General features: G+C 40.8%; 1 protein-coding gene and 2 long non-coding RNA genes across 7 annotated transcripts in view; 1 reads left to right on the forward strand and 2 right to left on the reverse strand.

Moving 5' to 3' along the window:
• The window catches only part of LOC106006209, a 41,713-nt gene extending 40,325 nt beyond the window's left edge, over window positions 1-1,388 (reverse strand). For 3 of the 5 annotated variants that reach the window (XR_006607969.1, XR_006607966.1, XR_006607965.1), the window contains exon 1: window positions 1,258-1,388. This is a non-coding gene — a long non-coding RNA (uncharacterized LOC106006209). The remainder of the gene's footprint in view (window positions 1-1,257) is intronic. The other 2 variants (XR_006607970.1, XR_006607967.1) reach the window with 1 other exon arrangement.
• On the forward strand, window positions 1,310-26,929 carry FMO2 (flavin containing dimethylaniline monoxygenase 2). The gene is made up of 8 exons (XM_004756691.3): window positions 1,310-1,441; window positions 11,816-12,004; window positions 15,308-15,470; window positions 17,934-18,076; window positions 18,406-18,605; window positions 21,190-21,545; window positions 23,983-24,055; window positions 25,402-26,929. The coding sequence occupies exons 1-8, from the start codon at window positions 1,310-1,312 to the stop codon at window positions 25,763-25,765; spliced, it is 1,620 nt and encodes a 539-aa protein (XP_004756748.1). The 3' UTR covers window positions 25,766-26,929.
• LOC106006210 lies at window positions 11,961-16,809 on the reverse strand. The gene is made up of 3 exons (XR_006607972.1): window positions 16,333-16,809; window positions 14,972-15,122; window positions 11,961-12,073 (listed from the first exon to the last, which is right to left on the reverse strand). It is a non-coding gene; the product is annotated as an uncharacterized LOC106006210 (long non-coding RNA).
• Window positions 26,930-27,372: the final 443 nt, after the last annotated feature.

The following is a 27,372-nucleotide window of genomic DNA, read 5'->3' on the forward strand; positions in this document are numbered from 1 at the left end:
TCTCTCATTTAGACAATATCCAAGGTACACAAAGGTTTTCCATCTCCTTGATTTAGGCTTCTTAATTAATGTTAGTGTTAATAACTGAGATTATAAGCAAAAGGAAATTATCCAAAATAGAAAGAAGTTTTAATTATGAAAAATAAGTCATTTCTATATCAAGTCAAAAAGAGGCCAATGGACAGGAAGATCTTGGCAGTCCAAGAGGTTCATCTCAACCAGTACACACACAAGCAGAAACATCAAGTTGAGATATAGGTCTGGGCAGGGTAAGCAAACTAGGAACATTGACAGTGGCATGCACAGATCCAGATGTTGTCAAGTTTAAGACAGCCAGGCCAGAGCAGGAATGTAAATTCTAGGAGACCAGGAACATAATCTGTTTCACTCATCTGGGTACAATCATATGCCAAAAATGGTGCCTAACTCAGAGTAATGAATTAGACAGATAACTAACCCATCAACTAAACAGAATTCACAAACCTTTAAAGTGTTGCTATAGATATAAAGATATTGATATACTAGAAAGTGAAAAATCAAATTGAGAATAACAGAGTGTCATTCCATTTTTGTTCAGGTGTGTATATGGGTAGACAGACAAATGTCTGGAAAGATATACCAAAATATCCATGTTGGTTATAATTATCTCTGTATGGTGGGGTTAGGGATAATTTTAACTTCTTTGTATATTTATTCATATTTGCAGCCTGGTTGATGAACATTGGTCACCTCCATTATAAAAAGGTTTTTTATACTATGCATATATGTGTAAGTGTATGATGGTGTCACTGTAAAGATTATTACCCTGGACCTAAGAACATAAGCGTCTTGCTTAATCTCAGAACTCCTAAGGAAGGCTGGGGAGTTTTAGTTTGCAAAACGCTGAAGGAGCAGGAAGCTCCTCCCATTTTTCAGGGCCTCCCCCAACATTTTTTTAAAGCACTCTGACTGCCTCTGAGCCCACACCCAACAGAGAAAACTATCCTGTAGAAGGGACAGCACCAAAAGGCAAAAGAAAGGTAAGGAAAAGCTCAGCACTCCAAAGACTGTAATGAGATTTGGCTCCTATGGCTGTTATTAAATGGTTTGGCATTATTAAATGGGTTGGTTTTAAATACTAAACCAAGACATCATAAACAAAGTCTGCAGTGAATTGTGACCTGACTAGTGAGGTGATTTATTAAGTTATTGCTACTTATTATACTTACTGCTACAGTTTCAAGATAATTACTGACCACATCGTGAGGGCTTTCTTACCTTCTTGTCCCAGCGAAGTAATATTGATTGATCCACTCCTTAACAGAAGACCATGGCGAAGAAGGTGGCCGTGATTGGAGCTGGGGTCAGTGGCCTGGTCTCTCTGAAGTGCTGTGTGGACGAGGGACTGGAGCCCACTTGCTTTGAGCGAACTGAAGATATTGGAGGGCTGTGGAGGTTCAAAGTAAGTGAAATCTTCCTGTTTCCCGAACAGACTGTGCTGACAGATGGGCCTTACTGGGGATTTCCTAAGCAACTTTGATCAGAGTTATTTCATGCCGCCACAGGAACTACAGAAATGGGCTGTCATCTCGCCCAGATCATCATCCTGACCCAGCCGGGCATGCAGAGGACCTTTCCATACGGAACCTGCAACTGTCTTGCAGCCCACATTCTTGTGATTCTCAAAGCCACATACTAATATTGGGGAACATACCATGAAACAGGAGTGCCAGGGACTCTCTTCAAGATGCCACAGTATTCCAATCACTGAGCAGATGCTTTTTCAGAGTGTGCTCTTATTACCACCGACTGTCTTTATCTGACAAGCAAACATTGTTTGCTTAGCTTTATTGATGACACTGAAGGGTGACTGCCAGGAAACTCCTTAAAGATATTATCGTGCCTTGGGGGCACATTCGGTTAAGCGTCCAACTCTGTTTCAGCTCAGGTTTTTGATCTCAGGGTCGTGAGATGAGCCTCGTTGTCGGGCTCCACAGGCAGCGTGGGGTCTGCCTGAGCTTCCTACTCCTTCTGCCCCTCCTGCTTGTGCACGCCCTCTCTCTCTCAGATAAATAAATCATTAAGAAAAATAAAGTAAAATAAAAAGATACTATTAAATATATTCATTCAATTCATTCTATTAGCCAAACCTAAAAATTGATAATGCTGTCCACTCATCCGATTTTAGATAAAAATCAGAAAGATATATAGATAGACAGCTGTATAGATTCATAGTTTTTCTTTCCTATGGTCTTTTGAGTTTAAGGACAAGCCTGCCACCTCCTAAGTGTGAGATCTTGGGCAAACTTATTTACAAGCCTGGGCCAGTTTTCTAAGTGTAACTGGGATAGTAATAGAACAGTGTGATTATTTCACAGTGCTGTTTTGAAGATTAAGGGAGATAAGTCATGTAAAAAACTTAGAGTGCAATAAATGTTAGTTGCAATAACTATATTTATATTTTATAGACTAAGCAAACAGAAACTGAGGGAAGTTAAGTAACTTGATCGTGGTTACACAGCTTAGAAGAACTGGTATTCAAACTCAGGTGTCTATGACTTCTAAACAGCTAACCCTCTCCTTACAACCATGCCCAACTTGCATTTTTGCTCAAAGAGTTTAAAGAAAAGTTCCAGCTCAGCACTCCAGAGCAATAACTTTAGGAGTGTATATCAGGTACATCTAAGTGAAGGATCGAACAGGTGAGAACACTCTAGACCGAAGCAAAAGGTTTAGGGGCACCTGGATGGCTCGGTGGTTAAGCGTCTACTTTGGCTCAGATCATGATCCCAGCATCCTGGGATCAAATCCCACATGGGGCTCCCTGCTCAGTGGGGAGCTTGCTTCTCCCTCTCCAGCTCCCCTGTGCTTGTGTTCCCTCTCTCACTATCTCTGCCATAAGTAAATAAAATCTTAAAAGAAGAAGAAGAAGCAAATGGTGTAATATGCTAAAAGCAGATGCTGGTATCAGCAGACACCATCCAGAGGGTCTGCCTAGAAGCCAACCAGTTAGGGGGAAGGCATGGCATCTAGCACATGGGCTTTTTGCCAGTCTGAACTGAATTTTATGCCAAAACAGATTTTTTAACCTCACGTTTCTCAAATGTCTATGACTATAATACACACCCATAGAGTTTTTTAAAGATACTTAACACCAAATAGATTAATTAAATAAATAAAGATACTTAACACCAGACTGGACTTACTGAATCAAAATCTTTTGAGGAGAGGAACCTATTTTTTTTTTAAAGATTTTATTTATTTACTTGACAGACAGAGATCACAAGTAGGCAGAGAGGCAGGCAGAGAGAGAGGAGGAAGCAGGCTCCCTGCTGAGCAGAGAGCCTGATGCGGGGCTCAATCCCAGGACCCTGGGATCATGACCTGAGCTGAAGGCAGAGGCTTTAACCCACTGAGCCACCCAGGTGCCCGAGAGGAACCTATTTTTAACAGGAGACCCAAATGAATCCTAGGATGAGACAAGTTCGGCAAACAAATTGCACAATTACTGAATTTTTAAAAATCTATTCATTCAACCATGCAAACACAATCAGAGCTAGGGATGGAGATGTTGGTCCTTATACAGGACATGGAACTTGCAGAGAGGAAATTGAAGAAACAGCTAGAATCACATTCCTTACACACTAACAACTGCTCATTAGAAACATTCTAGCTTTTCCTGAGAGGTGGTTATTCCTGCCTTAACTGAAGATGTATTTTTTATTGTTGTTCACTCTAGGTTCACATACAGATTCCACTGGCATTTTTTTCACCCAGGTAGATTTTCTTAACCTAAGGAAGAAATGTGAAGTTATAACAAATTAATATTTAATAATAAATTTGTCACTGTTTTAGTACCTGATTTGGAACTTAATATCAAAAAGCCAAGTGTCCCTTTCTTTATTATCATCAATTTGACAACAGAACAGGTGAGAGCTATTTTGAATGATCTGTCAAATATATGACTTGATGAATTCCAGGAAGATTTCTTTCTGCCCCAAAATATTTTTCCTCCTATCCTATTCCCAGTTCCCAGTGTCTAATGTTTCAGAATTAAAGATACCTTCCTATGGATTAGAAAAGGAAAGTTAGATTACAGTGTGAACTAATTAAATTTTATTAGATATAAAATGCTTAAGTATGTAATTTCCTGAAACCCGTAACAATATCACATTTTGAACCTCCCCAAACCATATCTAGTTAAAAAAACAAACAATTTTCTCAGCTCAGACAAGACAAGAAATCTCCCAGCAGTGTGAAACATACAGGATGCAAGACTTCACAGGCGGCCCGGGGAGCCAGGGCCGGTCTTGTTACCAGCAGCCTGGGTTGCCAAAGGGAGAAGGAACGAAAAAGATGCTGGGAGCCACCATGCCCAGTCCCCTGGGGAAACTTTGCCTCTTCGCTCCTCTACCATCCAGAATCAGCTCTTAAAATAAGTAAATATTCTATATTTACACACAATCCTTCTAAGGTCACTGAACATATTTAGCGCTGACGTCACCTAAAACAAAATTTAAGGAGACTTGCCCCAGGCCCAACTCCTACTGCTGAATTCTTCCAAAAGGTTCTCCAGCGGCCCCTTGTGGCAGTTTTGGAACATGGGGAGAGTGGGTAATTAACATATTTTTAGCATTTTTCCAGCAATGAAAAAGTACTTGCCACGCATCCTCATTTTTTTTTTCTACAATACCCCTAGAAAGTAGTGTTGGGCAGCAAGAATTCCAGCCCCCTCAAACGTCCTTCCAACTGGACTGAGTCAATTGACATAAGACAAATTAGCAGGAGAAAATCACATTTAGGCATCACACACACAGAAAACCCACATTACCCTGTAAATTCCAAAGCCAGGCAAAATGAGGAATGGATGTCGTTCTGAACTAAAGAGAAGGGGGTGTGGTTCTGGGACTTCAGAGGAAAGAAATACACTTCACAGGACCACAAGAACAGTAGATGCTTGGCAGTAAGATACTTGTCCTACGGTTCAGATGGGTCACTCGGGTAAAATTTATCTCTGCTAATAACACTTATTCTGGGAAATACCCCCAATTTAGATTCTTCTGTGTGGTTAAGGAAATACAAAATTTCTCTTGAGCCCATAGGGTCTCAAGTGCTTTCAGATCAAATAATCCACATGCCCAAGTGGCATGTTTGGGGGATGTGGGGCGGCGGGAGCTGTCCTGAAACCTTTCAGGTTTCAGTATGTATAATGATTATCCTCATGGACCTATGAAGAGGAAGCTGAGATTTGGAATGAACCACCTGTCCAGAGGAACACAGGTGTGGAAAAAGCACAAAAATGAAGGTCTGTAATTCCTGAGCCTGCGTAGTTGATCATCTTACTGAGGTGTTAAGAGAGGAAAACATGACCTTCCTTTAGCCACTAACCTTCTCTGCCTCTTTCATTGTTCCTGACACCTGTGTTCACAGGAAAATTACCCGTATACATTGTTTTTTACATTTGGATATAAATATATCTTTTCCCAGCTACATATATTCAATTATTTTAATTACTCTTCATATAATAGTCTCTAAATATCTCTCCATCTTGGTTTCTTTCCTCTAGATTAAACCTGAAATTTTACTTTCTCTCTTAAAATGTGACTCCCACAAGATCCAATATTCCAAACCAATTTATTTTTATAATATGTATATTTTTCAGAACGAAAGAGGTGTTTGGCATTGCTTCAGACAATGGGAAATGAATTGGACCAATCACTGCCCTCAAAGAATTTATAATCGGTTGCTCTAAGAGTTGCCCTCTGTGACTTATGCTTCACTTGGCCGGAGTGGTCTGCCTTTTCTGTGAGCCTCACACTTCTCTACAACAATAAAGGCTACTTACCCCTGGGAGGGGCGGGGCAGAGTTCCTAGAGACTGACTCAGGCCCTGCACCCTGGTACTGGAGAGAAACACCCATATGAGCAGAGATTTCCCTTCTACGTGTAGGTATCTCTTACAGAAGGGTAACTTCTGCTTGGCTTTCAGAGCTTCCCCTCTGCCTGCTGCTTCTTAAAAATAATCAGTTTAAAATAATCCCCATGTCAAACGGACATACTCCAGGGTGTCAAACTCGGTTCCTCTTCACGGTTTGGGAACAAACAGCCATTTGCTCTCCATAAGAAATGACCGCCTTTCCCTTGTTGTACTGTCAGGGATTTCCCCAGGTTAATTTATCCCCAGAATCAAACACAGCAAATTCAGCGTACAGTAGAACTTAAGTGTTTGTACCTTGCTGCTCATTTAATAGAACCAAATTTAACATGGTAGATATCTGTAACTCTCCAAGCAATGAAATATCAAATACTAGCCATGGTCCTTAATTAAGCCTGTTCACCAGTAGCTTAAGATATACACTGGTTAACTTGCCATATATTTTTTTAAAAGTAATGTTTGTGTATAATAGAACAGAAAAAAAGTCTATAGCATCCTACTACCAAAACATTTACTTATTCCCACTATGCTACTGAATGTCCATTTTAGTATCCTTAAGTCCTATCTGCAGTGATGAAAAAATGTTTCTGGTTAACATTACATGTTCTTTCATACTTTCAACATATTAAATGATTTTGTACGATATCCCCAGCATATACTAGGTTCTGTTTACCTTAAAAATAAAAATTGCCAATTATTTTACCAGCAAAAAATGGGCTTGCTGAGGAATAAAAGAGAATTGCAATCTGGCTGTGGCAAACCATAGGCAAGTCCAGAGAACAAAGCAAATGGACTTTTTTTTTTTTTCTTTAAGGAGAAAAGGGGTAAGTTGGGAAGATTGTTCTGAACTGAAAGTCCTTTGAAATAAGCCAGGAGTTCAAGGTATGGTGGCTTCTCATTGGCTGAGCTGTTGCCCAAGGGGGTGAGGAAAGTGTCTCTTCCTCCAGAGGAAGAGTAGAAGCATCCGTGTGCGAGGTCAAGCCCATTGCTTCCTGCTGGGTCTGCAACTGACCAGAGGTGTTGGGGCCAAAATTTCACACCTGCATTTTAGTGAGGCTTTCCGTCACTAAGTTTCATAGTCCTGAAAATGCACAGCAGTCACTGCAGTCTCCAGATGTCCCGGCAGGAGCAGAGATACTCAAGAGAACCCACATCAGAGTGCAGTTTTACAAGTGTTATGGGCAGCATGGAAACTCAGCAGTGCAGAATAGGGCAAGCTGCCTACAGGGTGTAATGCTTTCATTTGTCTTGACAAGGAGCGGCGATCAGGCACGAGAATAAGGAGAAAGAGTGTTCTAGGCAGAGAGAGTGGCATGTGCAAAAATACAGAATCTTGAGAAAGCTGACATGCTTAGAGAAGATAAAGTCACACCATATAGCTGACTGAAGGACACAGGATGATGGGTGGTGACTGATGAGGCTAGAGAAGAGAAGACAGCCAGGGTCTTTTCATGAGAAATGTCACTTCTCTTGAAAAGTGACACTTCTCTTGTCCCGTGTCAAGGAGTATACGCTTTACCCTGAAGGTGGTACAGAAAGTGGGCAAGACTGGGGTCAGGGAGTTTAACTGGGGGTCACCATGGGTGATCAAAGCCAGAGATCTAGAGAGACACCAGACTAGTGGAGAGAGAGAGCAGAACACAGTGAGGGTCTAATAAACATGATGGTTCCCATGTTCAGAGCCTAAGAATCAGTAGCGGAGCCCTTCTAAAATACAGATGGCTGGGCCCAAACCAGACCTACTTACATTTTATATTTTTTCAAAGATCCCCTGAATCCTTGTAAGGCAGCTAGTGCACTGAATGGCATTTGGGAACCACAGTTTTTGTCCCAAACAGTAGCACAACAACATAAAAATAATTTCAGTCTTATTCATTTCAAGCAATGGAGCAGATAGATATAAGGTCCACCTGAAAGAGTGAAAATTTGGAAAGACAGAATATTTGTAAAGAAATACAACTGTGTTATTTCCAACTGCTTAGAGTCACCAGCATGAGAACAAAATATTGATTGATAGAGGTCAACATCACAATGCTTCACAATGAAAATGACGAATCTGCAAGTTTTTGTAATTCACATTTGTAATAAGTTAATCTATTTTCACTATATAAGCTTGCTCCCTCCAGCAGATTGAATATTACCCTTATAATCTTCCTTAAACTTAGATTAGCCTTTACAACCTTCTTATTTTTACATAGTCAAAGGTAAACTTCAGTCCAACCTTTGATCAAAAGGTCGTAAAGTCTACATCCCTGCTCACCAAGGTAATTTGATTTTGCTATATAGTCTTCTGACATTCAGAAAATTCCATATGAAGAGAATATTTATCATGTGACCACTATTTTAAACAGATAAATTGTAATATATTCTGTCCACTAGGAAATTCATACTATCAGTATTTGTGCTTAAATATCATTTTTGGTTTTTTACATATATATATATATATATATATATATATATATATATATACACACACATATATTTTAATCATCTTTTTTTTAAGATTTTATTTATTTATTTGACAGACAGAGACTACAAGTAGGCAGAGAGGCAGGCATAGAGAGAGGAGGAAGCATGCTCTCCAAGGAGCAGAGAGCCCGATGCAGGGCTCAATCCCAGGACCCTGAGATCATGACCTGAGCCGAAGGCAGAGGATTTAACCCACTGAACCACCCAGGCGCCCCTTAATCATCTTTTTTTAAAATCAGCTCCACGCTGGGTATGGAGCCCAATGCAGGGCTTGAACTCAAGACCCTGAGATCAAGACCTGAGTTGAAATCAAGAGTCAGACACTTAAAAAAAAGAAGAAGAAGAAGAAAAAAGAGTCAGATACTGAGCACCCAGACACCCCGGCCCTGCTTATATTTTTAATTACGTCTATGAGGTACATTTATCTGTTTTGAAAGCTGTGTCGTCCTGTTTGGGGCTTGTCATCTCATTCTGTGTCCATCTTTCCGTCCTGAAAGTCCAGATTTTCATTCAATGTAGTAATAAGCTCCCTAAAGAGAGAAACTGCGTGTCCTGTTTTTATTCTTGTCCCTAACTCCAAGCTCAGGGTCTGGACAGGAGAGATGATTGATATCTATTTGTTTATTAATAAGAATCATTTTTTTTTTGTAAAACCTCACCAGACCCCATTTTTACCCAGATTTATCTAAACACATAGACATCTGCTTCGGCCAACATAGGAAGAATTACATACAGAAATAAAGCGTTTTTTAATAGCTGTATGCCAATTGACCACAATAAAGATTATTACATGATCTTCAGGGGAAAAAATTGTGATGTCATCATCAATTATTGACAAATGACACCAATATAACTCCCAGAGGGGAGTCTTGCCAGGACTCTGAAATTACTATAGAGCTCGGACATCAGAACCGTTTGCATCACTCCAAGTGCCCTTAAAATTGACCTGACAGAGGAACCAACCACATTTCAAAGCCATTTTATTGGTGCCTGAAAAAACTATCATGTCGGCTATAGTACAACCATCTTAGCGTAGCTATTTCAAATCTGTGACTGGTTTGGTAGGATTAATCCTCATGACCTATAATCGTAGCAACAGAGGCAAACATGTGTTGGGCTCTTCTTATATAAAGTCAGGCTTTGTGCTAAGCACTTTATCTAATCTCAGCCTGACAACAATTGTTCAATGTCATAATTATTAGTGAACCTCATTTTACAGAGAAACTGAGGAAATTGCCTTAAGTGACTTGCCCATGGCTATAAAGCCATTAAAGGTGTTAGAATCAGGATATCAACCCCCGTCAGATTCCAGGACTCTCAAGTTTAACTCTACTCTGTACTACTTATAAAGTTATCTGGTCTTGAGGAAAAAATTGGTATTTCTTTGCCTCATGAAATATAGTTGATCCTTGAACATCATAGGAGTTGGGGCCACAGCTGAAAATCTACATAGAACTTTTGTCTCCCCCAGAACATAACTACTAATAGCCCACTGATGACCAGAAGCCCTACCGATAACATCAATAGTTGATTAACATACCCCTTGTATGTCACGTGTATTATAGACCATATTCTTACACTACAGCAAGCTAAAGAAAAGAAACATTATCAGAAAATCCTAAGTACTGTACTGTCAAACACCCCAGTGTAAGTGGACCCACGCAGTTCAAACCCATGTTGTTTGAGGGTTAACTACATTTCCAAGTTTGAGACCTTGGTTGGATAGGAAAGTTCGACACTTAGTCTTACCAAGGACATTGTGTTCCACCGTGTGGAAACATCCAGAAATAATTTACAGATCAGTATGACTTTAGTATTGTGCAACTTGCAGCTCCTCTCTTACACATTCCTTCTCTCTCTCTTTCTCATTCATTCATTCATCCATTCATTCATTCACGCCGACCATAGGCCAGGAGCCAAATGCCTTTCTGAACATGAACAGGAAAAACACATTTAACTTTACCAGTCCGGAATCAAGGCTCAGATGATACCATTGCTAAGATTTCAGGAGAATCCTTAAAAACTGATTTAAAGACTGATTTAGCAAGTACTCTACACACTGCTCTTAAATGACATAATCTGAACACAAACATTGTTTTAGCTTTGGTAACTCGTCTTGGTACTAATAGTCCTGAACTTAGGACATAGCAAGGCCCAATGCACATAAAATCTTTGCTGATAAAAGAGGTGAGATTCCACAGTTTAGTCATTAAGTCTTTGAGATCAGGGTCAGCCAGCTTCCTAGGTGATGAGAATTTTCTGGTGTGGTGTGAACTGTGTGTAAGTGTTTGAATGCTAAGGGAGTTTGCATTAGAATATGAAGTGGTTTCCCTCTCATACAAAAGGATACAACAACCCTGAACTCTGGATGAATAAATTCTGGCATTTGAATATTCAAACACTAGCCTCAAATTGCCCAGAAGCATTTATTGAGGACTTCTCAGGTGACGTTACTTAAATGTTCTTATGCAAGCCTCTTTGAGAACCTGCTGATTTCAGAGACATTGAATCACTATACTTGGCTCTTATATAATTAAACACAAAGAATATTATCTGTATGCACAGTGCTTAGAGGAAATTATAAACTCAACCATACTATGAGCTACCTCCGATTTTATCAAAGCGTACTCACCAACATTTACATTCAAGTTTAAGATTTGATTGGTACTAATGTTATTCACTTTTATCACTTGAGGACGGTTGATTTGCATAAAGCATAAAATGAAGATGGTGCGTTCAAGTTAACATGCGAAAACTCCTTGCCCCCAGAAGTATTCATTTTAATTGAAATTCTCCCTTGGGTTTTCTGACCCGTATCCCAGAGTTTATTGGTTCCTAAAGGAAGGTGGGTGTAGCCTCCCCAGGGGAATTTTCAGAATGGGCCTAATTGCCCCAATGGCTGGCATTAAGTACATAGAGACCGGGGATATTAATACCCTGCAATGTGGCAGAAGAAGGATCGTCCCCACTCTCAGTGCCACCAGCGGTAATAATCCCACCAGTGAGCAACACTGGAGGGCCCCAACTAGGCCCTGTTACAGGGGATGATGGAGCACATGTACGAAACCCCATCACCCAGACACGGCCATCATGCTACGACAATGAAAGAGGATCACGTCTCCCAAGAGTCAGGTTTGGATGAAGTGTGAAACACCAAGGGATTATTTTTTTTTTAAGATTTTATTTATTTATTTGACAGAGAGAAATCACAAGTAGATGGAGAGGCAGGCAGAGAGAGAGAGAGAGAGAGGGAAGCAGGCTCCCTGCCGAGCAGAGAGCCCGATGCGGGACTCCATCCCAGGACCCTGAGATCATGACCTGAGCCGAAGGCAGCGGCTTAACCCACTGAGCCACCCAGGCGCCCCTTAATAATAATCCCAAGGGATTATTTTAAATGCAACATGATTATCACTCTTTTTATTTGATTCTTCAGGAAAATGTTGAAGAAGGCCGAGCAAGTATCTATCAATCTGTCATCACCAACACGAGCAAAGAAATGTCCTGCTTCAGTGACTTTCCAATGCCTGAAGACTTTCCAAACTTCCTGCACCATTCTAAGCTCCTGGAATACTTCAGGATTTTTGCCAGAAAGTTTGATCTTCTAAAATATATTCAGTTCCAGGTATTGTATTTTGGAGGGCAATGGTTTTCTCCACATGGGTTCAGTTCACATGTAAACAAAGAAGTTACTCTGGTAAGGAAAGAAATTGTGAAGAAAACAAAGTATTCAAATCCAATTTTTTGCTGGAAGAGCAGAATAGAAGACCTAAAAGGTAGTGATATTATAGATAACACACACTTTAGCAGAAGAGGAAAATCACCTGTTAATACTAAGGGCTTGACTAATGATATGGAAAATGAAACTGCAGTTAAGCTAATGTCTGTAACCACTACGGGTTCCTAGTCTCGTTTCCCTTGAAAGAATAGCAGGAAAAATCAAACTACTGTTTCATTTTCTGACCTTCTCTTTAGAAATGGAATTTCTAAGAAAAAAAATGTACTAAATGAGCTCACAGTTCCATTCATTTCATAAGCCTGTAGAAACTATTTTTGGTATTCAGGGAAGTGGCAGAGTGCATTGTCTAGCAACATAAGGACGGCTGGATCATTTTGCATACTAGCTTTCCTCTGTTCCCTCAAAAACAAAGAATCAACAAGAAGAAAACAATATTCTCACTAAACATGCTGAATTTTTATCAATAACCTACACTTCGAACACTAGTAACTATGCTTAGTAAATAAAATTCTCTCTCTGAATAAATGTTAGTGAGCTAATTTTTTTATTTTCTTTTTTTAAATCTAAATTCAGTTTAGTTCAGGGATGGAAATTAGTCATTCATCAGTTGCATCAACACCCAGTGTCCATTACAGCATGTGTCCGCCTTAATGCCCATCACCCACTTACCCCATGCCTCCACCCCCCTCCCCTCGAGCAACCCCCAGTCTGTTCCCTACTGTTAAGAGTCTCTTATGGTTTGCCTCCCTCTCTGTTTTATCTTATTTTATTTTTCCTCCCCTTCCTTGATATTAATGTTTTGTTTCTTAAATTCCACATATGAATGAAATCATATAATTGTCTTTCTCTGACTGATTAATTTCACTTAGCATAATACCCTCTAGTTCCATCCACATCACTGCAAATGGCAAGATTTCATTCTTCTTTATGGCTGACTAATATTCCATTGTAAATACATAACTTCGTCTTCTTTATCCATTCACCTGTTGATGGACATATGGGGTCTTCCCATAGTTCAGCTATCGTGGACATTGCTGTTATAAACATTGGGGTACATGTGCCTCTTCGGATTACTATTTTTGTATCCCTTAGGTAAACACCCAGTAGTGCGATTTCTGGGTCGTAGGGTAGTTCTATTTTCAACTTTTTGAGGAATCTCCATGCTGTTTTCCAGAGTGGCTGCACCAGCTTGCGTTCCCACCGACGGTGGAGGAGGGTTCCCCTTTCTCCGCATCCTTGCCAACAGCTATTGTTTCCTGAGTTGTTAATTTTAGCCATTCTGACCCCTGTGAGCCATTCTGATCACTGTGGTTTTGATTTTTATTTCCCTGATGCTGAGTGATGTTGAGCATTTTTTCATGTGTCTGTTAGCTGTTTGCCTTTCTTCTTGGAGAAATGTCTGTTCACGTCATTTCTTGACGGGGGTTTTTGGTTTTTGCTGTTGAGTTTCATAAGTTTCTTATAGATGTTAGATACTAGCCCTTTATCTGATTGTCATTTGCATATATCTTCTCTTATTCTATTGGTTGCCTTTTAGTCTTGTTGATTGTTTCCTTTGTTGTACAAAAGCTTTTTATCCTGATGAAGTCCTAATAGTTCATTTTTGCTTTTGTTTCCCTGGCCTCTGCCTGTGCTCTCCTCTAGGATTTTGATGGATTCCTGTCTCACATTTAGGTCTATCAGAGAACTAATTTCTTTGTGACACTTCTCATTTCCTCAGTAATTTCAGTTTTGTTCCAGGTTTGTATTATATTAATTTATAATAGCTGATTGCGGTGGAAATCTATATTTGTAAATGCCATTAAAATGTATCTAATGTACTACATTAGAAAACTATTACTCATTTCCTGGTGGAGCCATCCTACGAATAACAGATTTTTTTTTATGCCGGAAGCTTTTACAGGTCTTTGTCCATATGACTATTAATTTATTTAACAGATATATTGCCCTCTTATGATATGTACTTTTTATTATCTGCTCTTGGAAAGATCAGGCTAAAGTTGCAAGAGAACTATTTTTCTTATTTATTATATTACTGCTCTTGGGTTTCCTGGAGCTTAGAGAGGGGCTGGAGACACTCACTTCCATTATTGGTCTCTGAGTTGGTATAAGCTACAAGATGTTAGACTGTAAAAGGCTCTGTTGAATTTGGTTGGTTCTCAAAGCAAATTTTGAATAGCAGTAATTCACAGTACTTTAACTAATCTATTACCCTAAACTGCAAATCTGATATCTTTAATCTCAGCCAAAAATGCCTGGACATTTTATAGTCCCTTGCAAGTTTTATGCTAATAATCTCCATATATTTTTTTTCAATTGAAACACCTTCAAAAATTGCCAACCCAGCATTTTTTAAATATCTGAACATTTGAAAAGCATGTACATGGGAGTCAAATACTCATAACCAAGAGAAGCATGCCATTATTCTGGCAGTGAGAAAAACTTTACTTCCACTTGACGTTGTTTGTTACACATCAAAGATGTCTTAAGGAGGGCACGTATTGCATGGAGCACTGGTGCATAAACAACGAATCTTGGAACACTGAAAACATTAAATTTTTTAAAAAAGATGTAACACCTTTATGGATACTTCTAAGTATACTTCTAAAATTCATAGACTTCCAGACAGTGTGAGCTACATTAAAAAAAATTTTTTTAAGCATAAATTATTTCATCCAAATGAGATCATGAACTATATTGCTAACATGATGTACTCTGTTTGAAAAACATAATGTGAACAACTACCATTCACAGGATGCCAGACACGATGCAAAGCGCTTTGCCTGAAATATCTTCTCTAACACAGAGGCTTTGCAGAGGCGGACACATAAAAGATTCTTAATAAATACTGACCATGTGATCATTTGAATGATGGGCATGTGTTCCATATCTTGCCCAGACTTTGTGTTTCTTCTGTCTCTCTCTCTCAAGTCCTTTTTCAGTCCTTAACAGACTGGTTCCCATGGCTGAGTCTTGTACAAAGTACCATAGCCTTGGTAGCTCCCTGCCAAAGAAGAATGAGAAGGGGACACTTAGCAGTCTTTGTCTTAAGGGGCTTGAACAGGATTCAAACGGAACCTACATCAAGTCATACAGTGCACTCCACCCATTCCCACTCCCAGGAAACTCAGTGAGGCCCCTGTTATGCCAGAGTAATGTTCAATGATGGCTTCTCTGTGTTCGTTCAAGACAACTGTCCTCAGTGTGAAAAAACACCCGGATTTCTCATCCTCGGGCCAATGGGAGGTCGTGACCGAGTGCAACAGCAAGAAGCAAAGCGCCGTCTTTGACGCAGTTATGGTTTGCAGCGGCCACCACATCCTCCCTCACATGCCGCTGGGATCCTTTCCAGGTGAGGCCCGCGAGGACTCCCAGCTTTTCAGAGCGGGGGTTGTTGGGGAGGAAAGATTTTCTCTTACCTTCCAACATTCTTTGGGCTTAGTCTAAGGTTTAACATGAAACAGATTAATAGGGAAAATGAAATGACATGAAACAGATTAATAGGAAAAAATAAAATGCAATTATGCATGCAGAGAGTCCATAAGAATATGAGACCCTCAGGCAGTCGGGCGGCTGCTGTTCATGTGCCATTCGGAGCTAAAGAGAAGGATGTCGGGGCGGGGGACCACAAAGGGAAAGATGACAATTCACAGGGAGATGAAAAAGGATAAGTGTTTGGTAAACTAATGTTTGCTGAACCACTCAGAAACGGTGGGACACAGAGAGGAATTTCAACAAACAGACTGCTGTGTTCCTCCCCGTCTACCTCACCCAGTTCCTATTATACTGTAGTTATCCAGGGTGACAGCCCCCTTCCTGGGGCAGGTCCGCTATCTAAACTTTTTTAGGCAGTTAGGGGGGAAAGTTAGAGGTTTTTCTAAGCCTTCTGTTTCTTAAAAATTGTTCGCCTAACATTAATCCACATGCCAAGGAGACACATTTTGAGGTGAGAAATTTTGCAACCCTACAGTGTCCAGGAATTTTATATGGAGGTTGGACTGACAGGCAGAATTAGCTACTGCAACTGGGCATAATATTAAGATCTGGATAGAGCTAGAAGGATAAAAGTCTCCACATACCATCTTACAGTCTTCATGACACAGGGACTTCAGTAACTTCCTCCAAAGTCACTGAATCTTCCCCAGAATTTCAGGGCATTGTCACGCAAACCGGTTCTCTGTTGAAGAGGCCCTTATCACCACGTACCTACCTACCTCGGCCTTTATCTATCCCGCCAAACACTGATTTTTCCATGTCCTTGGAGAATTTTCCTCAGAGCCATGCCTTCAGACAGGTTATTGAGGAGGTTCCATGGAAATAAGTTCTCCTACAGGACAGGGATGGGTGCACAGAGAGTGACAGGAAGAGTACAGACAAGGGAACCCTGCAGCCATCTGACCTGGTGTCTCCCAGGCCCTTCCCTCATCAAGTGTGCTTCCCCCTGCAGGCCCTCAGGAAGACAAATAACACAGTGGTTCACAGTCCGGGTCTCACATTCAAACCACCTGTGGACCCTCTAACATCCTTATGCCCTCCAATGTTCAGTTAGTATAGTGTAGGCCTAAAGCAGTTAAGAGTTACTCAAGTGATTTTAATATGCAGCCAGGCAAGGGGCAGCTGGAAGACAGTTGGTTAAGCCTCTGACTCTTGGTTTCAGCTCAGGTCACGAGACTGAACCACCCCCCTCCCCACCCCCAGCTCCCTGCTGGGGCTCCACGCTTAGTGCAGAGCCTGAGAATCTTGCTCCCTCTCCCTCTGCCCGTCCCCCAAGTTCCACACCCACTTGTGCTCTCTCTCAGATAAACAGCCCTTTTAAAAAAGGTATGCAGCCAGGTGTGAGCTCTTCCACTCGAAAGCACTGATTCTCAAAGAAGAATCACCTGAAGGACTTTTAAAAACAACCTGGGAGGCCCCATCTCAGGCATTCCCAACTCAGTAGATTCAGCATTTCCAACAAGTGCCCAGGTTCCAGCTAATAATGCTGGTCAAAGGACCCCACTATGAGAACTAATGACCCAAAGGTTCTTTCAAGAAACCTACCATAGGGGCACCTGAGTGGCTCAGTGGGTTAAGCCTCTGCCTTCCAGTCAGGTCATGATCTCAGGGTTCTGGGATGGAGTCCCGCATCAGGCTCTCTGCTCGGCAGGTAGCCTGCTTCTTCCTCTTTCTCTCTCTGCTTGCCTCTCTGCCTACTTGTGATCTCTCTCTATCAAATAAATAAAATCTCTAAAAAAAAAAAAAAACCACCATAAAAGATAAATATTTAACAAACTCATATTTTTCTGGGAAATCTACAGTCTTGTCTTCAAAATGGCTTATCCAGTACGTTACCAACTTATCCTGCAATGTGGAAACATCTTCACTTTCTATGTGCCTGGTTTTTAGTTTATTTTACTTTTTGTTTGCTTTTGCAAAATGAGAATGATAAATATTCTAATTATTACACAAGTACCATAATAGCATTTCATAATATGTTCAAACACATTTAAAAGAATACATGTGCTATGTGATATTAAAGTATTACTATACAGTCCAAAATGAGATAAAGCCAGCATCTGACTCGACTCAATTTATCAAAACCATTTTATTCTCTAATAAATATGTACACTGAAACCCCTGAAATCAACTCTTTTGGTCCTATTCCATATGCATACGGGTTCCATATGCTTTCAGTCTGTCAGCTGGCCTTGCCACTGTAACCTCCCTAAGGGGTGAGGAGGCCAAGCAAATGATTGACTCCAGGAAAGAAAATCTGACGGCGCACTTTTATTGAAATTGACATAACTCAAGGACTTCTCTCTTACTCCCCTTGAAGGTATTGAGAGGTTCAAAGGCCAGTATTTCCATAGCCACCAATACAAGCACCCAGAGGGACTTGAAGGGAAACGGATCCTGGTGATTGGACTAGGAAACTCAGCCTCAGACATTGCCGTTGAGCTGAGTAAGAAGGCTGCTCAGGTATGATGTTCTCTATTCATCGTGTACCATGGAGGAGAGAAAGGAGAAAGGGCATATTGGAATATCCCCACCACATAACCAAGGTTCCATTACTCGTTAATTGGTTGGTCGGTCGGTTGGTTGGTTGGTTACTACAGTGTGGTATCATAAAAAATCTTGAAGTCAGGAAGCTAAGGTTTACCTCCTAGTCCTGCCACTAACCAACCATGCTAACCCAGAGCACGTATTTTACTGCTCTGAGCCATACATGGGATATATTGTCTACACAGTAGATCCTTTCCAAAAGGGACAATGCCCTGACTTAAGCAGCATTCCTTTCTGCTTACCAGGTATTCGTCAGCACCAGACACGGCTCCTGGGTCATGGGTCGGATCTCTGAAGGTGGCTACCCCTGGGACATGGTGTTCCACACCCGGTTTAGGTCCATGCTCCGAAATGTCCTGCCACAAATGATTCGAAAATGGATGATGGAACAGCAGATGAATCAGTGGTTCAACCATGAAAATTATGGCCTTGAGCCTCAAAACAAGTAGAGTTATTTTGCTTTTTTATGGTATACTCATTGGTAAGCAAGGTTGTCAGAGTGCCTCTTTATAAGAGCTCAGTTGCTAATGTGGTATTTCAAATCACAACTTAACAGTAAGAGTATTATCGACATCCTGGAATTTGAATTCCAAATTTGTTCTGTATACCTTTTAAAAAGTAAATACTTAAGAAGTTGAAGTAGAAATATTGGGAAATTTTTATGGCTAATATGCCATTGTGTATATAACACCCCATCTTTTGTATCCATTCATCTATCCATGGACAGTTAGGTTGCTTCCATACTTTGGCTATTGTAAATAATGCTGCAATGAACATGGGAGTGCACATGTCTTTTCAAATTAGTGTTTTCATTTTCTTTGGGTAAATACCCACTAGCAGAACTAATGGGTCATATAATTCTATTTTTTAAGTTCTTTTTTAAAGATTTTATTTACTTATTTGACAGACAGAGATCACAAGTAGGCAGAGAGACAGGCAGAGAGAGAGAGGAGGAAGCAGGCTCCCCGATGAGCAGAGAGCCCAACGCGACACAGGGCTTGATTCCAAGACCCTGAGATCATGACCTGAGCTGAAGGCAGAGGCTTTAACCCACTGAGCCACCCAGGCACACTTTTTTCTTTTTTTTTTTTTTTTAAGGTTTTTTTTTTTTTTTTCCATATAATTCTATTTTTAACTTTTTGAGTAACCTCCACTGTTTCCCACAGTGGCTACACCAATTTGCATTCCCACCAACAGTGCATTTAGGGTTTCTTTTTCTCCACAACCACATCAATAATTGTTATTTCTTCTGTTTTTTGTTTTAGCCATTCTGGCATATGAAGTGATATCTCATTGTGGTTTTGTCTTTCTCTGATGATGAGTGATGCTAAGCATCTTTTCATGTGTCTGTTGGCGATCTATAAGTCTTCTTTGGAAAAACATCTATTCAGGTCTTCTGCCCATTTTTAATTAGATTACTCAGTCTCAAAAAGAATGAAACCTTGCCATTTGCAACAACATGAATGGACCCAGAGGGTACAAGTTTAGGTGAAATAAGTCAGTCAGAGAAAGAAATATACCATACAATTTGACTCGTGTGTGGAACTTAAGACACAAAAGAAACAAACAAACAAAAAACCAGACTATTGAATACAGAGAACAAACTGGCAGTTGCCAGAGAGGAGATGAGTGGGGGGCTGGAGGTAATAGACAAAAGGAATTAGGAGTACATTTATCTTGATGAGCACCGAGAAATATATAGAACTCTTGAATCATTATATTGTACATCTGAAACTAATATAACACTATATATTAATTATACATGAATAAAAAAATAAATTTAAAAAAGAAAAAAATATTATGAGCTGCTCTAGAAAGCAGAACTAGGATCATGGGAAGAATTTCCTAGTTCCCAAAGCTGTCCAACATTGGCAAAGGCTGCTTGAAGAGATTGAAGCCTTCCTTTCAGAGGGGTGTGGTGGGAGATGTGTCCCAAATTCTCCATGTGATACCTCATGCTTTGCTAATTCTGTACACCATAAGGGCTCTTCCCATGAGCAGCTTTTGAGAACATACTCACTATCTCTTTGCCAAGAAATAAATCTCTACAGAGCTCAAAGTTATATATCACTGATCTTATAAACACAAGCAAACAGTATGAATGTTTATTTTTCTTTAGTCGATAACAGGCTCCTTCCCTTAAAAAAAATACAAAAACAGAAGAACTTTGGAATCTTTCAACAAATACCATGTGACTGCTCAGTTCTGAGATCTGATACATGTACCATGTATTGTCTTATTCTTTTTTTTAAGATTTTATTTATTTATTTGACAGATAAAGATCACAAGCAGGCAGAGAGGCAGGCAGAGAGAGAGGAGGAAACAGGCTCCCTGCTGAGCAGAGAGCCCAATGCGGGGCTGGATCCCAGGACCTCGGGATCATGACCTGTGCCGAAGGCAGAGGCTTTAACCCACTGAGCCACCCAGGTGCCCCGTATTGTCTTATTTTTTTTAAAAGTGCTTCTCAAATCTATGAAAAGGGGAATTCCAGAAATACAACCAAACTTTGCTCTATCACACATGCTATCACATGCAGAGACTCCATGGATATTTGGGATCAAAAAATATCCCAAACTTAATTTCATACATTGGTTTATATGCTGATCCCTTAATAAAAGTTTCAAAACTAATGGGGATTTAACAAATTTTCCTTTCTTACTTATGATCAGATTGAGATTAAGTAGAACAGCAAGATAAAACAATAGTGGAAACGTTGAAGGGGTAACAATGACTGGAATGACCATAGCCATGGTATTTTGTTTAAGCCCTTGGGGATGCCTCCTTTTTTGAAATGTCTTTTGCTCACACGACTTACATGTTTTCTCTTTATTGAAGGGAGAGATTTGTGACATGAGAATCAAGTCAGATAGTAAGGTTTGAGGTAGATCAACTAGTCAAGGCAGAAAGTTTTATGGATAGTTGAGAAATCTCTATTTGAAGAGCCAACCCCATAAAATATCAAGAGAGTTTCAAGACTCACCTAACATCATTAAATGTTCCTTCTAAGTGTTTTCTTCTTCGTGTTTCAGATATCTTATGAAAGAACCTGTACTAAATGATGATCTTCCAAGTCGTATACTCTACGGAGCCATCAAGGTGAAACCAACAGTGAAAGAGCTCACAGAAACTTCTGCCATCTTTGAAGATGGAACAGTGGAGGAGAAGATTGATGTCATTGTCTTTGCAACAGGATATACTTTCTCATTTCCATTCCTTGAAGATGCACTTGTGAAAGTAGAGGATAAGATGGTCTCACTGTATAAATACATGTTCCCTCCTCACCTGGAGAAGTCAACTCTGGCATGCATTGGTCTCATCCAACCCCTAGGTTCCATTTTCCCAACTGTTGAACTTCAAGCTCGTTGGGCAACCAGGGTTTTCAAAGGTATGCGAGTGGGAAAGTGAGGGGCTGAGGGTTTTATCTCTGATGGAGTTTGCTCAATAACAGCTTTAGATAAGGAGGCTGGCAGGAAGAAGTTGCCCAAACTTAGGCAACACTCGTGAGATTAATGTCCTAAAAAGTTAGTGGAGAATTTGCAAAATAACAAATATAGAGATAAAATAATAACAATAATAATAGTAAAAATAATAATAAAGAACTGTAATCATCCCTTTAAGATATTAGAAAGTTCAGAGAATTTCAATTTTCATAAAGCTAAATGCATATTATCCTTTCCTAAAATCATGAAGGAATAGTTGAGAAAGAAAGGATCTCTGACTCCTGACTTCATCTATACGATGTTTATAATTTCCTCTGAATATGTGCAAATCTAGAGACCCCTCTACATTAACTCCAAATTAACTCTCAATATGTTAAGAAGCTCAACCTCACAGATCCTTACAAAGTTATAAGGCTATTGAAAGGCTTGGTCTAAGGATCTGCGTAGCACTTTGCATTCCTCAGGAGGCCACTATCTCCCTGACCCCAGGTGAGCTCAAGTGAGCTCAACCAAAACTCATTGAATACCGAGCCTTGTACTGGAGTCTGGTGGGACAGACAGCAAGACGAACAGATCATTTCCACATACCAAGATAAATGCTCTGGTAGAGGGATGCATGGAGTGCACAGAAAGAAGGAAAAGGGTGCTTTGCAGCGTGTTGGGATAAATGAGGACACGTGGTCAAGAAAAACCTGCTAGATGACCAAGTTTCTCAGGTGCAGAAGAGAGAATCTCTTGAGCCAAAGCATCGAGGTGTGATGGATATGGAGAATTACAAGCTATTTCACATTCCCAGAACATAACGTACGAGGCAGAGAGGGATGAGAGATTTTTAAAGAATAATCTTTCAGAGACAACTATCATAGGATCTCCCTGATTGGAGGAAGTGGAGATGCAACATGGGGGGTTGGGGGGTAGGAGAAGAATCAATGAAACAAGATGGGATTGGGAGGGAGACAAACCATAAGTGACTCTTAATCTCACAAAACAAATTGAGGGTTGCTGGGGAGAGGAGAGTTGGGGGAGGGACGTGGGGTTATGGACATTGGGGAGGGTATGTGCTATGGTGAGTGCTGTGAAGTGTGTAAAGCTGGTAATTCACAGATCTGTACCCCCGGGGATAAAAATACATTATATGTTTATAAAAAATTTTTAAAAAATTAAAAAAAAAACACAATAATCTTTCAGGAGAAGGGCCAGGACACAGAAGCCTTGTAACGTATGCTAAAAGACTTACAATATAAAATGTAGATCATTTCTTTCTAAATCTGGCCATACATAAAAATCATCTGGATCCTTAGGGACCCTGATTAAGTCTGATCTGAGGACCTAAAATCTCCATTTTAGAAAGCTCTTCAGCCAGAGAACCCAATGAAAGGTTATAATCAAGGAATAAACATTACCAGACTTACATTTTCAATAGATTATCTCAGCCCTGGTGTGGAAGACAGGTTTGAAATGAGAAAAGAATGGGGTCTTTGAGACCAGTGAGAAGGCCACTGCAAGTCTGCTGAACCATGATGCAGCTGAGCCTGGCAGAAAGACTAAATGGAGAAGACGATAGAAATGTGAGAAACGGGGATAAAATCCACAGGACATGATGACTGGCTGAATGTAGAAAATCAGAGAGAGAGAGAGAGTGGAATCACAGATGACTTGCAGATCTTGGCCATGGGAACTGGGTGGACAGCAGAACCAGGAATAGAGAGAGGACATGTGGAGGAAGATACAAGTCTGACCAGGAGAGCTTCAGTGAGGCTCGGTCTTGGACGCATTGACTCTGGTATGTCTGATGACTAACTACATCCAGGGGAAACTGACCATTTCGCCGTTCCGAGAACACCCACGGGCAGGGATGGAATCACAAGCACACAGTGATAACTCCTGCACCAATCTACCTTCTCTGCCCCCACTGCTTGACTTTACTCCCACCAGGTTTACTTCAACAGCCTCTTAACTGGTCTTGAGACTCACTTTGTAGACTCACTTTCCTAGAGCCCATTTCCCAAAATTCACCAGCTAGAAGGATCTTTCTAAAAGGAAAATCCAATCTTGTCACCACCTACAGAAAACCCTTCCATGGCTTCCCATCACCCTTAAAATAGAGCTCAACCCACCGGGCATGATTTCTGGCTCTTCAGGCTCACCTTCCTTCTCCAGCCTCTTCCCTTACGCACTCCACCTCAGAGGTCTCACTGTACCCTGGGCTCCCCGAAGGGCAGACCACACAGAACTCATCCCACCCTGGGAGTTCAACAACACCAAGCTGCCTTGATCGTCGTAAGATGCGTAAATGGCCAAGCTTAATGGTAGGAACCAACTACTAGAAAAAGCAATGATACTGAATCAAACCCACCACTCAAACCAGTCCTTTATTTCTAGGTTTGTGTACCTTGCCCTCAGAGAGGACTATGATGGCGGACATTATCCAGAGGAATGAAAAAAGAATCGATCTGTAAGAATTTTTTTTTTAATTCCTTACATAAAGCAATGTTTCTCAGGGTGACCTAACTACCCACAAGAACCACCCACCTGTTTCTTAAAAATGCAAATCCCTGGGTCCCAACACAGACCAACTGAATTGGAACCTCAGGATGAATCTGGAAATTTGTATTTTTATGTTCTCCCCAGGTGATTTTTTTTTTAAAGATTTATTTATGTATTTATTTGACAGAGAGGTCACAAGCAGGCAGAGAGGCAGGCAGGGAGAGAGGCGGAAGCAGGCTCCCCACTGAGCAGAGAGCCTGACACAGGGCTGGATCCCAGGGCCCTGGGATCATGACCTGAGCCAAAGGCAGAGGCTTAACCCACTGAGCCACCCAGGTGCCCCTCCCCAGGTAATACTAGTTTAAGAACCAACTCCATGGGGCACCTGAGTGGCTTAGTCAGTTAAGCATCGGCCTTTGGCTCAGGTCATGATCCCTGCCTCAGGCTCCCTGCTCAGCGGGGAGTCTGCTTCTCCTTCTTCCTCTACCCCTCCCTGTGCTCCTGCTCTCTCTCATCTTCTCTTTCAAATAAATAAATAAAATCTTAAAAAAATAAAAAAGTAGGACCAACTACATAAAGATAGAAATTTTACCAAATCGGGACATTTTTCCTGGACTTTGTATGATGTCCATGTTAGATTCTGTGGTGAGAGAGGAAATGGGTGAGAGCAGCAATAACAGTGGCCATGTGTGTCTCTGAAAAGTTAGCTGGGGGACGTCCTATCAAAGTAAATCAGAAGGAGTTGGTCAGAAGCCAAAGTAGATGGATGCTCTGTGATAGGTTAAATGGGGTCCACCGGGGACCAAGCACCTTGGAGAGTAGACTCGGGGACCTGACATCACACATACGGGTTGTCTCATGGTCAGATTCTAATTAATCTAACAACTACTGAGAACCTGTTTTATGCCAGCCAGAGTGCCAACTACTTTAATAATTTAAGGTGCAAATATTAAGCATCTCCTCTGTGCAAGGCACTGAGCAAGGGTTCATATGTGTCAGCACACGAATCTTCGCAGCCATCCTGACTAATGAGTATTGCCGGGAGAACTGAAGCCGCTACTAAACATCCAGTAGTAATCGCGGTTATAAACCTTGCCCCGTTCCTCAGACTTCCATGGCCCGCTCTCGATTTTACAGCTACTCTCAATCTGAGACGGGCCTCCAGACGGGATACGTTCGAACCTTCCACCAGAGTCATTCGAACGTCCTTTCCTCACTCAGCCCGTCATTCCTCCAAGCGCTGTCAAACACCTCCTGTTCTTCTGGGACTTGGAACATTTTGTGAATCTGCCATTTTTTACTTTTTTCATTAAGGTTTGGAAAGAGCCAGAGCCAGACGCTGCAGACCAATTACATCGACTACTTGGACGAGCTCGCGGCAGAGATAGGTGCGAAGCCAGACATCCTGTCTCTCCTGCTGAAAGACCCCAGACTGGCTGTGAAGCTCTATTTTGGACCCTGCAACTCCTACCAGTACCGCCTCACTGGGCCCGGGCCGTGGCAGGGAGCCAAGAGTGCCATCCTCACCCAGAAACAACGGATACTGAAGCCTTTGAAGACCCGGGCAGTAAAAGCTTCTCGGGATTTCCCGGTTTCCTTCCTGTTGAAAATCCTGGGGCTTCTTGCTATTGTCGTGGCCTTTGTTTTCAGCTTGAGTGGTTCTAATCTGTCAGCGTAAAGCTTTTGACTTTACTGTCAGCCAGTTCCTATTTAAAAAAAAAAAAAAAAAAAAAAGACTAAAAGAAAAAATGGGAAATCTAATGGATTCTGTATTTCAGAGTTGAGAGGACAGAGAGAGGGGGTTGTAAAGAATTAGCAGAATTCAGTCCACGGAGAACACCAAAATGGTGTCATAAAATTTCCTTGCTACTCTACCCTTCCCTCAAGTTCATCAGATTCTCCCAAAGGACAATTAAATGGCACTGGATAAATAGTGCTGCCAGGTCCCAAAGAAGGCGCTTGTGTGGAAAACATAGGACTACACAGAAGGAAAAGCAAGCCCCATGGTTGAAAACATTGGAACATTTCAATGGTGGGTAAATATTTAAACTCCTGCACGAATGTTCCCGATAGTCTCTTACCCAGACTGTATCTGGTAACAGAGTTCGCAGGGGTCAGGTCATGGTCCATTTGCTCAGCAGGGAATCGCTCAAAAATCCTGGAGGCGAAAAGGAGAGGCTAGAGTCAGAAAGCGTCAGCGATGACCAGATATTAAGGATATTAAGGGTATTACGGGCATTAAGGAGGGCACATGCTGCACGGAGCCCTGGGTGTTGTACGCAGGCAATGAATCTTGGGACACGGCAAGAAAAAGAAAGTAAAGCCAGTAGGCACATTTCTGACATTTTGACAGAAGCACCTTGTAAAAATAAAAATAAAACTGCGGTAACAGTTAGACACATTTAGTACTTCACAGATCAGACGTTGTGCTCAGGGTACACCGCGTGTACTAGCATCCTTTAAATCTCACAATAGTTCTGTGATGTGGATGCAGCTGTTCTACCCATTTCACAGATGGTGAGACTCAGAGCAGTTGGGTAACACGCCCAAGACCACACAGCCGGTCTTATCGTGGAGCCGGGACTAGAACCCAGTTTTGCTTGATTCTGGGACTGTGGATCATAACCTTTCCCCAGAATATACTTATTTACACAACCCCTATTGCTGATTAATTACTTATTAACAGTTTATTTTATTTATAATCACATATATGTTGCTTCTGGAGGAACTTAACATAGATAACAGCACTCTTCTTGCAAATATGATCAATTAATTTTTTTCATAATATTTGGTTTATAGTCTGGCCAGATTTAAGAAGCATGTGAAGGCATTTATAATGAAAGACACCTATACAAGAATATTTAAGGTAGTATTTTGAAATTTGAAAATTTTGCAAATTTTTTTTCACTTGAAAAATTGAGTTATGGACATTGGGGAGGGTATGTGCTACGGTGAGTGCTGTGAAGTATGTAAACTTGGCAATTCACAGACCTGTACCCCTGGGGCTAATAATACATTATAGGTTTATTTAAAAATTTTTTTAATTATTAAAAAATAAATAGAGGAAGCAGATTCAAGGTTAAAGAAAGAAAAAGAAAAATTGAAATGATTTTTCATTTCATCTTCATGAAATGAAAAAATTTGAAAAATTTATCATTTTTTCATTTGAAAAAACAAGCGTTAGGGAAGAAGTATATGTCCTACTTAGGTGAAAAGTATTACAATGATTGAGCCTTTTATTCACCTCTAACCTTGTAGGTAAACAAGACAAAAGGTAAAACAATA

Source organism: Mustela putorius, unplaced genomic scaffold (genome assembly GCF_011764305.1).
Source record: "Mustela putorius furo isolate JIRA1106 unplaced genomic scaffold, ASM1176430v1.1 tig00000785_pilon_pilon_pilon, whole genome shotgun sequence".
NCBI classification, from domain to species: domain Eukaryota; kingdom Metazoa; phylum Chordata; class Mammalia; order Carnivora; family Mustelidae; genus Mustela; species Mustela putorius.